At 40.9% G+C, this 13,553-nt stretch overlaps 1 protein-coding gene across 1 annotated transcript in view; it reads left to right on the forward strand.

Moving 5' to 3' along the window:
* Window positions 1-8,340: 8,340 nt before the first annotated feature.
* The window catches only part of SVEP1 (sushi, von Willebrand factor type A, EGF and pentraxin domain containing 1), a gene marked incomplete at its 5' end in the record, with an annotated part of 79,966 nt that continues 74,753 nt past the window's right edge, over window positions 8,341-13,553 (forward strand). The window contains 3 exons of the mRNA XM_010005461.1: window positions 8,341-8,499; window positions 8,748-8,927; window positions 11,458-11,637. Of these exons, the coding sequence (XP_010003763.1) occupies window positions 8,341-8,499; window positions 8,748-8,927; window positions 11,458-11,637 (519 nt within the window). The remainder of the gene's footprint in view (window positions 8,500-8,747; window positions 8,928-11,457; window positions 11,638-13,553) is intronic.

Below are 13,553 nucleotides of genomic sequence, written 5' to 3' on the forward strand. Positions count from 1 at the left end.
TCACATCTCACAGTTGCTTTGTAGCTTCACTCCCTTGCCTTCTATGGAAACCAGACCTTCATAGCCTTCAACAGCATTTATACTGCCTCTGGATATAAGAATGAGAGGAAAAAAAAGGATACTCTGCCATTGTAGGTTATGGACATGGCATGTTTTTTATTCTGCTGCATTCCAAACAATTAAATTTGGACTAGTCTTGACTGTGCTCAAACCCAGATGCAGACCCAGGGTGACCATAAGTGGCATCTGACCTTCTCTGTAAAGTCACAAAGGGCTAATGGTTGTTTTATTACAGAATTAACTTAAGAACATTTGCTTCCAAGATTCCCAATGTGCGTAAATAGGTTAAATTGCTACAAAAGCTTTGTTTCATTTTGGAGCTGTTGTTTTTACTATGTGAGGCAAGGAATGCTGTTTTTACTTCAAACCTGGAGATATTAACAGTCAGGGTAAAAAGGGGTGTTCCATGGATGCAGTTCATAACTTTTCAGCAGTGTTTCTTACAACAGATATTAGACAAGCACACAAGAAAAATGTTTAATTATTTACAGCTTATGAGAAGACTTACAACTCTTCACCTAGTGAGTGAAGAAAGTGGACAGGTCTTTACACAAAGGGCACAGAAAGAACAACTGAACCCAGCTACAGAGGGAAAAGCTCTGTTCCTATCTTAGCAATGGTCTCATGACATGATTCACTTTCAGAATGCTTCATATCCCTGTCCTCTCCCAAAATAAGCAGCTAGTAGCTGAAAACTGGTTCTTCTGCATGAAACAAAATTGAAAGGCTTAAGTGCTCTAAGTATTTCCTGCCCTTTAAGCTCTCAACACTGAAACCCTGTTTAAAGTCCAAGCAATTAAAAACTGCACTTCTTTTAAACCAATGCAAAGATCACAGTTGTTAACACCCTTGTTCACTTCAGACTGACACAACTGGCTATGCAATGTAAAATAATACCAACAGAAAAAAAAAACACACAAAAACCCAAACCAAACCCTAAATTGCAGTTGCTCACCACAGGAAGTTAATGGACAAATAGCAGAAATATATGAAATTGTAAAAAAACAGTGTTTGAAAGACAAGCTAAAAGCATTAAAATGTGTGTTACTCGGGGGACAAGTGAAAGAAAGGCTGTAAAAAGTGCAAGCATGAACACCTGAGAAAACAGTAACTTTTGTGGAAGCAGCAACAGCCTTCGCAGTTGAGACACTTCCAACTATACTGGCAAAATTCTAATAGAGCACAATCCTGAAACATCTCACAAACATGCAGAATAACCTTTGGTATATCTAGCCCACAGGAATCTCTTCTAGGTAGGGCAGGTTTTTACCAGGACAAAAAATCCTGTAATAGTTTTGTTTGGCTTTTTTGTCTGTAGCCAGTTCCAGAGCTTGATCAAGCTGACCCAGGAAGTCTGGACTTCATGAGGAACAAAGGGATATCCATTATATTAGTCATATGGTTAGGGAAATAATAGGAAAAAAACACTTCCGAGGAGAAACAAGAATCTGCTTTCATCTGCAACTGCTTGTGATGAACAACACCACTGTATCATAATTGTTAGCATCAAGAGGAACTTCAGATTACCAAGAGATTACCAAGCAAAACATGACTCTTTCCATCAACTCTTTTGCAAACACAAAGTTTCAAGGTAAGAAACAATCGACAAACTGGAATTAAGAAGTGTGGCACAGAATTCTTTCAACACTAGGTGGCATCAACACCCTGGATGCCATCTGTTTATACCCTCACTAAGCCTTGGACAAAGCAAGAACAGTATCCTGCCAAATTCTTTAATTTTACGGTGTTGGACATTAGTTTTTCACCAGTGGGGAAGGAAACACAAGAACATGACTGGAAAATATTTTTTCAAATTGGGCAATGACAAAGCTTCCATTTTCAGCAGATGTTTTGTTTACAAGACATCTGTAATTCACATATCATTCTCAAAAGTAACTCATTTTTAACAGCTTCTTTCATGAAAAATATAAAAATTAAAACCAGATGTAATAGAACAACTTGAACTAACTTCCAGTCTCTTGGAAAAAGATGCACATGACAACAAATCTCATAGAAGTGACCATAAACAATCCAGGCTGTCTTATAAGTACAGTGTCACACATTATTACAGTCACACATTATTACAGTGTTACACGTTATTTTAAGTACATCCTCAGTGAGCTAAATTTTGAAAATGGTAAACTATGTACTGAAAATCATCCAGAAAAAGAGCTAGTAGAGCACCATTAAGTCCAAGCAATCTGCTTCAAGAGACTGAACCCAGTTCCACTTAATTTTTCTAACAGAAGGGTAGCAAAGTGCCTAAGAAACAACAGAAATAACTGCTATATTTTATGTAGGAGATGTTAGAGAATAGTCAGCATTCAAACAAAAAATAAATATAAATACCTCCATGATAATGTCCCAGTTGACTGGAGGCTGGCAAACGTAACATCCCTCTAATAGGAAGGGCCAGATGGAGGATGTGTTAGCCTGACAGCAGTGCTGGGGAAGGCTGTGTGCCACCGCGAGTGCTATTGCACAACATACGCAGGACAAGGCAACCAGACCCTGTAAGCGTGGGTCCGTGAAAGGGAGATTGACTAACCTCATCTCCTTCTATGTCAAGGTGACCCGGTCTGTGGATGAGGGAAAGGCTGTGGATGCTATTTACGTGGACCTTAGTAAAGCCTTTGACATCTTTTCCCACAGCATTCTCTTGGAGAAGCCAGCCTGCCAACGGCTTGCATGAGTGCACTCTTTGCTGGGTAAAAAACTGACTGGATGGGCAGGCCCAAAGAGTGGTGGTGAATGGAGTTAAATTCAGCTGGTGGCCAGTCACAGGTGCTGTTGCACAGGGCTCAGTGTTGGGGCCAATTCAACTTCGTATCTTCACAATGATGTGGGTGAGGAGATTGCACCCTCAGTAAGTTTGGAGATGACACCAAGTTGGGTGGCAGTGTTGATCTGTTTGAGAGTAAGAAGGCTCTAGGGAGGGACCTGGACAGGCTGGATCAATGGGCTGAGGCCAATTATATGAGGTTCAACAAGGCGCAGAGTCAGATCCTGAACTCGAGTCACAACTACCCCGTGCAACATTGCAGGCTTGGGGAAGAGCGGCTGGGGGGGGGCCGCAGGGGAGTGTGCCCAGGTGGTCAAGAAGGCATCCTGGCTTGTAACCAGAAATAGTGTGGGCAGCAGGACCAGGGCAGTGGCTGTCCCCCTGTACTCAGCACTGGGAAGGCTTCACCTCAAATCCTGTGTTCAGTTTTGAGCTCCTCACTACAAGAAAGACATGGAGGTGCTGGAGTGAGTCCAGAGAAGGGCAATGAAGCTGGTGAAGAGTCTGGAGAACAAGTCTTATGAAAAGCAGCTGAGGGAAGTGGGGGTGTTTTGTCTGGAGAAAAGGAGTCTGATGGGAGACTTTATCACTCTCTGAAACTGCCTGAGAGGATGTCGCTGTGAGGTGGGTTCACAGAAGAAGGAGAGAAGAAATGGCCTCAAGTTACAACAGGGGAGGTTTAGTTTGGGTATTCGGAAAAAATTATTTAGTGAAGGGATTTTCAAGCACTGTAACAAGCTGCCTAGGGAAGTGGTAAAGTCACCACCCCTGGAGGTGTTTAGAAGATGAGCAGATGTGGTGCTGAAGGACTTTGTTTAGTGATGGACTTGGCAGTCCTGGGTTAGTAGTTGGACTTGAGGATCTTAAAGGTCTTTCCCAATGAAAATTGTGATTCTGGATGTTTCTTTGTATTATTTTATTTCTATTTCTCATCAGAAGCTTATTGCACGGTCATCGCCATGGACAGTGGAATCTGAATGTGAAGCATGGGTGAGAACGTATGATTTTATGCAGCGGGTTGTTGTTGATGACAACTTCAGTGTGACCCATCTTTGTGTGCTTGAGCAGTATGGGGCCTGTGCTTGTTAGAGTTAGCATGCTAATCTCTGCTTCCAGATAGCCTTTCAATCCTGTAACAAAGAGGTAATCCTCTGGTCTAACTCAGTATTTGCTCTTCTGATCTCAGGAGGAGAATAACATTAAACAAGAAGGATTTCCTTGCTACTCCCCATGCTTCTGGACAAAGAACAACATGGTTCATATACAGGCAGTAGTTAAGTCTTTTGCTAAGGAGGTCATATGTGCAGATGTGCATGTAGTGTTCTTTCTTTTTAAGGCCTGATACTGTTAAAATTGTTTCCCCATTTTAAAATCCTTGCCTTTTCATTATTGATGACAGTGACAGATTGATGCTTGTCTACACTGTGGTTCATACACACATTATTTTGAGCCTTTTTATACTGTGATATAGCTGGCAAAGGGAAGCAAGCCTGGAAAAAAATACTATTTTTTGTTACAGATTAGCATTCAAGAAGGTGATCCCTCCCTGCAGTCATTTTTTGTAGGTATAGAGAGGATGTCTTTGAGTGCAGCCCTGTGACTTGGATGCAATGAAAATTTGGCACTGCTTGATTCTTGGAAGAGACCCCAGAGAGACAACTGTATGGTCAGTCATAGATGAGGTTATGGGTGCTCTTCAAATATGCTTACTTCTAAAGTTCTGTCTTGGATCTGAATGCATCACTGTGTGTAGATTTGTGCAATGCTCTAGTGCTGTGTGGAGCAGGAGGGGATGGGTCTGCAGTCTAGCTAGGTGTCCTGGTTTGAGCCAGAATGAAGCCACTTTTCCTTTTACTGATTTATTTTTTTTTTCCTTCAGTAAGTTTTGCACCTAGAACTGATAACACTGGAATGTTTATGTTATTGCCAGTGCCGGGACTCCAAGGTCACATCTTTGCCCTGCTGGCTTAGGCATTACCAGGAGATCTGTGACCCCTGCTTAGGAGGCTGAATTAGACAGACAGCAAAACTGGCCAGAGATATTCCATATATATATAAGCTCAGAGAAAGGTCAGAGATCACAGAAGACAACTTCCTTGCTGCTTGTTCTTCCCTTCTCCTCTGTCCATGGCCGGCATCAGGGGAGGACTCCGTCCATCCATCACCATCGACCCCCAGGCTCGAGCTCTCCTGACCCTCATCACTCTCTGCTTTCTCCAGCAGCAGCTCCAGGATTCCTCGGGACTGTTCGCAGCTCAGGAGATGCTGTGGGAGTTGCTGGGGGTAGGAGAAGACAATAGGGGGTTTGCACATTTCCTGAACACATTTGTATATAATTGTATATATTTTCTTATATCATTAGCTTTAATTAAAGCTGTGTAGCTTAGTTTTCAATCCAGCCAAGTCTCTCTTTTTCTCTCTCTCCTTCCCTACCTGGGTGGAAGGGGGAGGGGATTGAAAGCGTTGTTGTCAAACCTGAGTCGAACTGTGGAACTGGGTCAGGTGTGGAGAGTCCAGTCTACAGCAGATGGCCAAAGCTCTCCTTTTCCACAGCTGATTTTTGATGGTTTTAACCTAAGCTGTGGCCAGGCTGGACTCTATGGCAGTGATGGAAACACACAGAGCTCAGCATCCTTATGCTCCATTCTTAAGCCATCTCGTAGTATTACAGGACAGACTGTGTGATGTCACACACTGGGAAATAGCTCCATAACCAAGTGTTACCATGTGGAAGGTTTGAATGTGGCTTGCCTGGAGCTTCATGGGTGAATACATCTAGAGGAGATATAGGGTCAATGAGCAGTTTAGTGAACAGACTTGGAGAAGATTCTGCATGGAAAACCAAGACATGATGTAGTTTGACTTTTTGGAAAGGTGTTGGGAAGCATTTGAAGCATACAGAAATAATCAGGACATTTGGATGAATTTGTCTTTCCCAGCAGAGATGTTAATAACCATTTTGACAGTGTTACTTACCTTCTGCTGCTTCACTGAAAGAGCGCATTTTAAGTGCAGTTTCTGAATGAGCCATTTTTGTCAAAGCCAGACTGATTCAAAGCCCAAAGCAAATTACTGGATTTGTTGCTAAAAATTTCCACATCATAGAATGGGTGATTATTTTATCCCATAGTTCTTAAAAGAGAGGAAAAAAAAAAAAAAAATTAAAAAAATAAGAGCTGCTGCTTCTTCATCTAAGGTGAAGTTGCAAGAAAGAGAGAAGTTGGATTTGGGCTTTTTTGTTTTGTTGTTTTGGTTTTTTAATGAAATATTTTTTTAAAAATGTCATTTCATGTGCCACACAGAACAGAAGAGACTTAATTTGCTTTTGCTGGCACATGAAGGGCAGCTTTGTCATACAGCAGGTCCTTTGTGATGCTTAATATGCACTCTTCCCTGTAACCTTTCGCATGCACTTCCTCAATTGGTGCTGGATACTTATTAGTTTTAAAAAGAATGCACAGAGACTTCCTCAAAATGCCCGAGGAGAGTATTTTAGAGATTTCAGAGTAATGCCTCTCATAATTAGACAGTTTGGAGGTGATTGACTGAAGCACGAGAGAGTATTCCAGAGTCCTAATGTCCAAGGAGGGGATTTCTGCACAGAGTAGAGGAAAAAAGCAGTAACAGTCCAAGAGCAATGTATTGGATGGGAGGAGCAGGTGAACTACAGGAAAGGGATTTCTTTGCAAGTGCTTTTCTGAAACTCCCAAAATAAAAAAATAAAAAAAAAATTCCCAGCTCTAATTCTGACTGGAATTTTCTGCCCTTTTTCCTTCCTGCAAAGCTTTGATTTGTACTTAACATCCTTTACTGCTTAGGGATTTTCACAGTCTTTTTACAAGTGTGTTTAAAATACAGATTTGGAAGCCATTTTACAGCACCCAAAAAACACCTTTTAACTGCAAGCCACTTGGTTGCCTTAAAAATAACACTGCAAAGTTTTTTGAAAAGGAAACAAAAATGTTATCTCTGGAAGCTATTCAAAAGAGCGTGTTCCTTCTGGAAAGAAGTAGTGCTAACTGTTCATATGACTTGATTTTTTAAGGTATAATTTGTAAAATTTGGCTTATGAAAGTCAATTCTCCCATGACAGGTGAAGAAAAAAGTGGTTGTGTTTTCTTTTGATTTTTGTTTTTTGGGGCTCGCGGTTTGTTTGTTTTCTTCCACTTGCCTAGAAAGCAAGAAGTTGTTTTTGTTAATAAGACAAGAGGATATTAGGACCTAACTCATAGAAAAAACAGTTGGTCCAATATCTACCAAAGACTGATACTGCCAGAATCACTGAGCTCCAGGAAATACACCTCAATAAGAAAGATTTGCTCTAGAAGCAGAGCATACCTGGCTATGTAAGGGGGCAGGCACTTGAAGGTGTTTATGTTTGTGCAATTCTTTATAGCATGCAGCACTACATCAGATGGTACAAAGTGACTGTACTGAGGGAGTGGAAAGGAGAGGCTGACTTGAAGTTTGTGAGAGGAAGTGTGGCCATTAGGAAAATGTGTGAACACCAAAATTGATGAAATGAGCTTTTTTTTGCTGTGTTTCATTGTTAATATTACATAACCTTCTCAAAATATTTCCTGAACTTTACATCAAGAGGTATGTTTTTCAGCACAAGTGTCTTTGAGTTGTTTTTCAAGTGGCAATCTGAATAATCCATACTGCAGTTATCAGCAGCTATTGATTAGTCTACCCCGGTTCTCAAATCATCCTTTCAAAATAAATAAATACAATTATGGTGGTTTTCTGGAGAACAGAATTCAAGACAGAGATAGAAAAAGACTCAAACTTACCTCACTGATCTGAAGTTCTCAGATGAGAGATTCTTTTTTCTTTTTCCCTATGCGTTTTCCTTGCCTCTAAAGGCATCTGCTAAATCTCTTTATGGCTTTTTTTTGTAGATGTACAGAGTTAAAAATATTAAATGGTATATTGATGAGTGCAAAAGCTTCAGGAAGCAGTTGCTTTGATTGATTGCTTCGTTGTTTGTTTTTCATACATTTTAGGAAGTACAGTGCATAGATCATATATAACCATAACGTGTAAATCAAGGGCAGGGCTTTTTTGTAGCTTGTGGTAGCTGGTTAGTAAGAATTTGTATGTATCAAGCATTGGTGTAGCTTTGAATGGCAAGGATTTTGTCTGAGCTGATTTTTTACGTGTCTAAATCAAGAATGCTTTTGTGAGGTCAGCATAGGTTTTATGCTGTCTAAATATAAATATAAACCTAAATCTAGTGTTTCTTCTGCGATTGGGCTTCTTTCAAGAAAATGAATCATGGATTTAATATAAGTCCCCATGCAGTCACTCCACTGAGTTCAGTGTGCTTTACTTCACCCCTTTAAGGACTCCCCAGCAGTGTAAGTGGAGAGTACTCCAGGCCAAGTGACACTGAAGGTGAAGGCAGGAAAAAATAATGTAAAAATGTAAAGCAACACACCAAAAGAAGTATGCTAGCTGTGAAAATCTTTTCTGTCATGTCATCTTTTGCTCAACAGCTTGTCCACCAGGAACATACAAGCCTGAAGGTTCACCAGGTGGAATCAGCACTTGCATCTCATGTCCTGATGAGAATCATACTTCTCCACCAGGAAGTACCTCCATTGAAGATTGTACATGCCGGGAAGGATATCGTGCTGTAGGACAAGTCTGTGAAGGTAAGTGTTTCCATTCTGGAATAGAATACCCCTGGCATGTACAATACAGTCTTGGGACAATTTTGTTATTGTGTTTGCACTGTAACTGATATGTCAAATTGCATGCAAGGTTTCTTGTGTCATTCCAAAACAAGAAAAGTACCAGGATGCAAGTCAAGTTGGAAATTTAAAAAAAAATTGTTTTCTTTCAGTAACCTATTGCAATCCAGCTAGGGTAATAACTCTGTTGTGATTGTTTCATTATTTAGTTGTTCACTGCCCTGAACTGAAACCCCCTGAAAATGGTTACTTTGTCCAGAATGTCTGCAACAATTACTTTAATGCTGCCTGTGGGATCAGATGCAAAGCAGGATTTGATCTAGTAGGAAGCAGTATCCGGCTTTGCCAGCCAAATGGCCAATGGTCTGGATCAGAGGCTACTTGCAGAGGTATGGACATTGTGTGTTTGAAAAGTCTTTTTTTGTTGGATTAATTTGTCCTTAAGAGTGGTTGTCTCTATTCAGTATCTAGTTGGACATGCAGGTATGATCCTGTTAGCTTTTGGGTGACAGAATGTTCCGAAGGTAAACTCCAACTCCAGTCTCTACCCTTTCACTCTACCCAAACTGGAAGGAGAACATTTACAACAGAAAATGCAGAACAATATTTACTAGACAGACAGCCTTTGCAAGTGCATCTACATGCTCCTTCTTAAACCTCTCTCCAGCTGGTTTCTATGGATTATATAAATCCAGCGAGTCTATGAAGTAGCCAAATACATAACAAGACCTTGCCACATGGGTGTTTTAGAATACCCACTAGACTCCTGGCATAGACAGGTATTGGCATTGGGAGACATTAACCAAGAATTCCATTTTGCTTTCTTAGAGTTCCTTCTTAAGAAAAATAGGAAAGCTTGTCCCTTGAGCTAGTCTTCAAAAGAATTTTGAGTTGAGTTTTTCTATGTAACAACTGGCAGTATCTCAGAAGCTCACGGTAATTCAACATATTTAACTAGAGTTGGATGCACTTGGATGTATTGGAAGGTAGAAAATAAGGATTCATCAGCTCCTTCTGTAACTCTTGCCCTGGCCTTCAGTTCAGGTCAAGAGGTGGAATAAATCTTTGGGGGCTTTAGCACTTAACGATACACATACCAGTACCATGAGGGTATCTTGAGAAGCTAGGCTTAGAACTGTTGACTTTCCAGCAATCAAAACCTAGGCTGAATATGTATGCTGCTTCAGGTAGACTGAGATACTGGAAAAGGACATCTGCCTGTCAAAGTCTCTGTCCCACAGTCCCTCCAGTGCAAAAAATCTGGTCACAGTCAGTCACAAAGAAGGGATCCTTCATCTTCAGTATTTATGGAAAAGTGGAAGATTCTAGTACTTGGAAAACTTCTGGAGCACTTAAAAATATTGCCCTGTTGGAAACTGGTGCATGATCTTCTGGGGAATTTGTCTGGAACTGGTCAAGGAACAGTCTGCCTTGAGATATTGTCTTGATACTGAGTTAATAGCCTTTGAAGCTTTGGAAGGACATATTTTTGCTTTTCTTGTGCCATTCTCCATCACACTGAAGACTTCCAATTAAAAAAACCCAACAACATAAAACTTAAAAAATCTTACCTTTGCATGTGCTGGAAGTTCTAGTCTCAATTCACTCAGACTATGAAAGGGAGCAAGATCAAAGGCACAGTTCATAGCTGGTTTCTTAATCCCAGGAGTATCTTATCACATAAATTAAGAAGTGAAAGAAAATCCCTTTGCAATGCTTTGGATTTTGACATTAAACACTCCTCACTTGCTCTGCTAGCTAGAATCTGCTATGCTATTTGAAAGTAATTAATGCAGTCATGTCATTATTGGTGTCCCTTTTAAAGTAAATAAATAAATTAATTAAATGAATTTTAAAACCCACAATGAAACACCAAAACTACAAAGCATGTATTTCATCCAGAAAATGTACTAGGGGAAAACCCAAAGCAAGCAGAATATACTTTTGTTGTTATTGTTGTTGTTTTCATGGGCTTTATGGAAATATTTCTTGGTCATGGAAAATGCCTTATTGACAGGAGGATGGTTTTGTGTTTAATGCATGGAACCATAACAAGGGTAACACAGGCTTACTTAAATGTTTCTGCCAGAGTCACACTGAGGACTGCCTTCTGCTTGGCATCATGCTGCTTGCAGTTCATGAGACAGGGCAGGAGAAAGGCCTATGCTGAGCAGCAGTCAGGACTGCCTCCATCGGGCAGTGGAGTTGTCTCAGCCACAGCCTGATTTGTTCCTTTTCATCTCTTGTGGTCCTGCTCTCTTTGAATGCCTTGTCTTCCTTCTTCCAATCTCTGTCTCTCTCACCATGATGAATGTCCTGATTCGTGGAGGCTGATGTGTCTATCTCTGCATCAGTACACTCCAGGGTTTCTGAAAGTGTTCCTGAGCACTGGGACACTGTCATCTGCCCTATTAATAAGCTCTCAGCCTCCTCCCTGGCCTGCACTCAGCCTGTACCAGACTGCCAGGTGAAAATCCCCCAAAGAATTCTCATGCATGGCTGGGGGATTAGAAACTTTCAAACACACACCTTTTCTGCAGGATTCCCTTTGCCTGTTCTGGAGGCAGATAGACATTACTAGCAGAGGCCACCAATTGTGTGCCAGATGCCTTTGGTGGAAAGGAGCCTTTCTGAGCAGTTTCTCTGGGAGTCTGAACTTACATCAGACCTTAGGTGAGCTTGGAAGTGTGTGCGCAACCTCACACACGCTTTGTAAGACTCTGCTTCAGGAAGAGGGTGGCATTGAGCCTTTGAAAAAAAATCAGCCCTGTTCCAGCCCTATTCCCTAAGTTTGTACAGACCCCTGTAACTAGTGTACAAGCTAGTACCTGTGCCAGTCCTGAAAACCTGGGCAAACAATGTAACTCTGCCGATTCTCAGTGCTGTGGGGTGAACTGGTTTTTCTTTTTCCTTTTGCAGTTCGAACATGTCCCAAACTTCAAGCTCCTGAAAACGGACACATCAATTGTTCAACAGCTGATATCTCCTATAAGACAGTATGTTTTGTGACCTGCAATGAGGGCTATGAAATAGAAGGAAATACCAAGCTCACCTGCCAGGGAACCTCACAGTGGGATTCCAAGGAGCCAAAGTGTGTGGGTAGGTATCTGATCACACTCTGTTGGTTCATGTCAGAGTGCAGCTGTTTCTAACATGCTGTCATGAGTGAGAAACTCTCTATTTCAATACCTGGTGAAACTAAGATAGGAATGGGAATTTGTCTGTGGATGTTTTATACAGGTCTTAAAAGTCAGAGAGGGGCAAAAGCATAAGTGGACAGATTAACATTGAAATCCAGCACAGGCAGCTGATAACTAAAAGGTGGTTGCATCTGGTGAGTGTTAAGACGCTGTCACACAATGTGTTGCAGGAAACATGCAAGTTCTAGGTCTATACTATGGATTAAATGTGAACAACCAGAGCTTTGAGTTACCATCTTCCGCTTTAAGATTAACTCTGGACAAGGACTGAGGTATGTTAGCCAGGCATTTTGAGTACATAGTGGAAAGATGGCATTTGTCACTTTTTTTGAGCTCCCAGCAGGAAATAAGAGTTTCGGCAAGTTTGGGACCATGCAGCCCTAAGGCAGGATTCAGAGGTCAAACCAGCTGTTCAGGGATAGGTAAGAATAAATTGCTTTTCTAGAAAGAAAGGATTTCAGAAGTACCCATTTAGCATGAGTGTCAGGTATTTAATTAACTTAGAAAGGTAAAAGGAAGAGATAAAGCTGAAACATTTCCAAGGGTAGACTGACCAAAAAAAGTAGAAAAAATAGGACAAGCTTAAAGTCCAGCAATTCAGAAGCTGGTCCATTGCTGACCAAAGTCAGAGTGAAGTACATGTCACCTAAGCCTCGTAAGTGTGATGCCAGAAGGGTGACTTGGCTTGAACTTGGCTATTTTTTACTGTTTTACTACAGCCTTGAAAATACAGACTTTGTGTGGCACAAGAATAAATTTCTAACTGCAGATATGTTCTCTAAAATGATTAGAATAATCCACAAGTATTAATTTATCAAAAGAGTTTGTTAAAAGATACTAATCATTCTTCTGTTGAAGTCAGTGGAAAAACTTCAATTAACTTCAAAAGGAAGGGACCCTGAAATCCTGTTGAAAGATTATAATTGGAAGATTAACTATATTAATCAGTTGAATTCATCCTTCCTAGCTTAGCATTTTGATTACTAAAATCCAGCTCTACTCTGTGGCAGAAGATTTCTTCACACCATGCAATATTGCTTCCATTCTTGAATTACTCATTCCAATAACTTACTTTTGCTGAGTCTAAAAATCTAGTATTAAAAAAAAATCTAGGATATATATCTTTGGTTGTCACACAGGGAAGACTGTTAACTTCAAAATGTCTCTGCTGGTTCTTCTTGTGACAGGTGTTCAGAACAAGCATGCTGAGGTTCTTGTTCAATATACATGTGTGAAGTTTTACTAAGGGAAGGATGCAAATCAGACCAATATGGTGTCCTCCTGAAAAACTACCCTTTGTACTCATTTTCTGAATGTTCATTACTATAGAATCAGAATCGTAGTATCATTTTGGTTGGAAAAGAACTTTAAGATCATCAAATCCAACCATTAACCCAGCACTACATAGTTCATCCCTAAACCACATCCCTAAACACTACATCTATGTGTCTTTTAAATACCACCAGGGGTGGTGACTCCACCACTTCCCTGTGCAGCATGTTCCAGTGCTTGACAGTCCTTTCAGTAAATTTTTCCTAATACCCAATATGAACCTCCCCTGTTGCAACTCGAGGCCATTTCTTCTTTGCTTCTTGTTCTATTGCTTGGTAGTTGGGAGAAGAAACCAACCTCCCCCCCCCCCCCCCCTGCAGCATGTTCCAGTGCTTGACAGTCCTTTCAGTAAATTTTTCCTAATACCCAATATGAACCTCCCCTGTTGCAACTCGAGGCCATTTCTTCTTTGCTTCTTGTTCTATTGCTTGGTAGTTGGGAGAAGAAACCAACCCCCCCCCCCCCTCGCCCTTTGCTTCAGCC

The sequence above is a fragment of the Chaetura pelagica genome, unplaced genomic scaffold, assembly GCF_000747805.2.
Source record: "Chaetura pelagica isolate M959 unplaced genomic scaffold, ChaPel_1.0 scaffold349, whole genome shotgun sequence".
NCBI lineage: Eukaryota > Metazoa > Chordata > Aves > Apodiformes > Apodidae > Chaetura > Chaetura pelagica.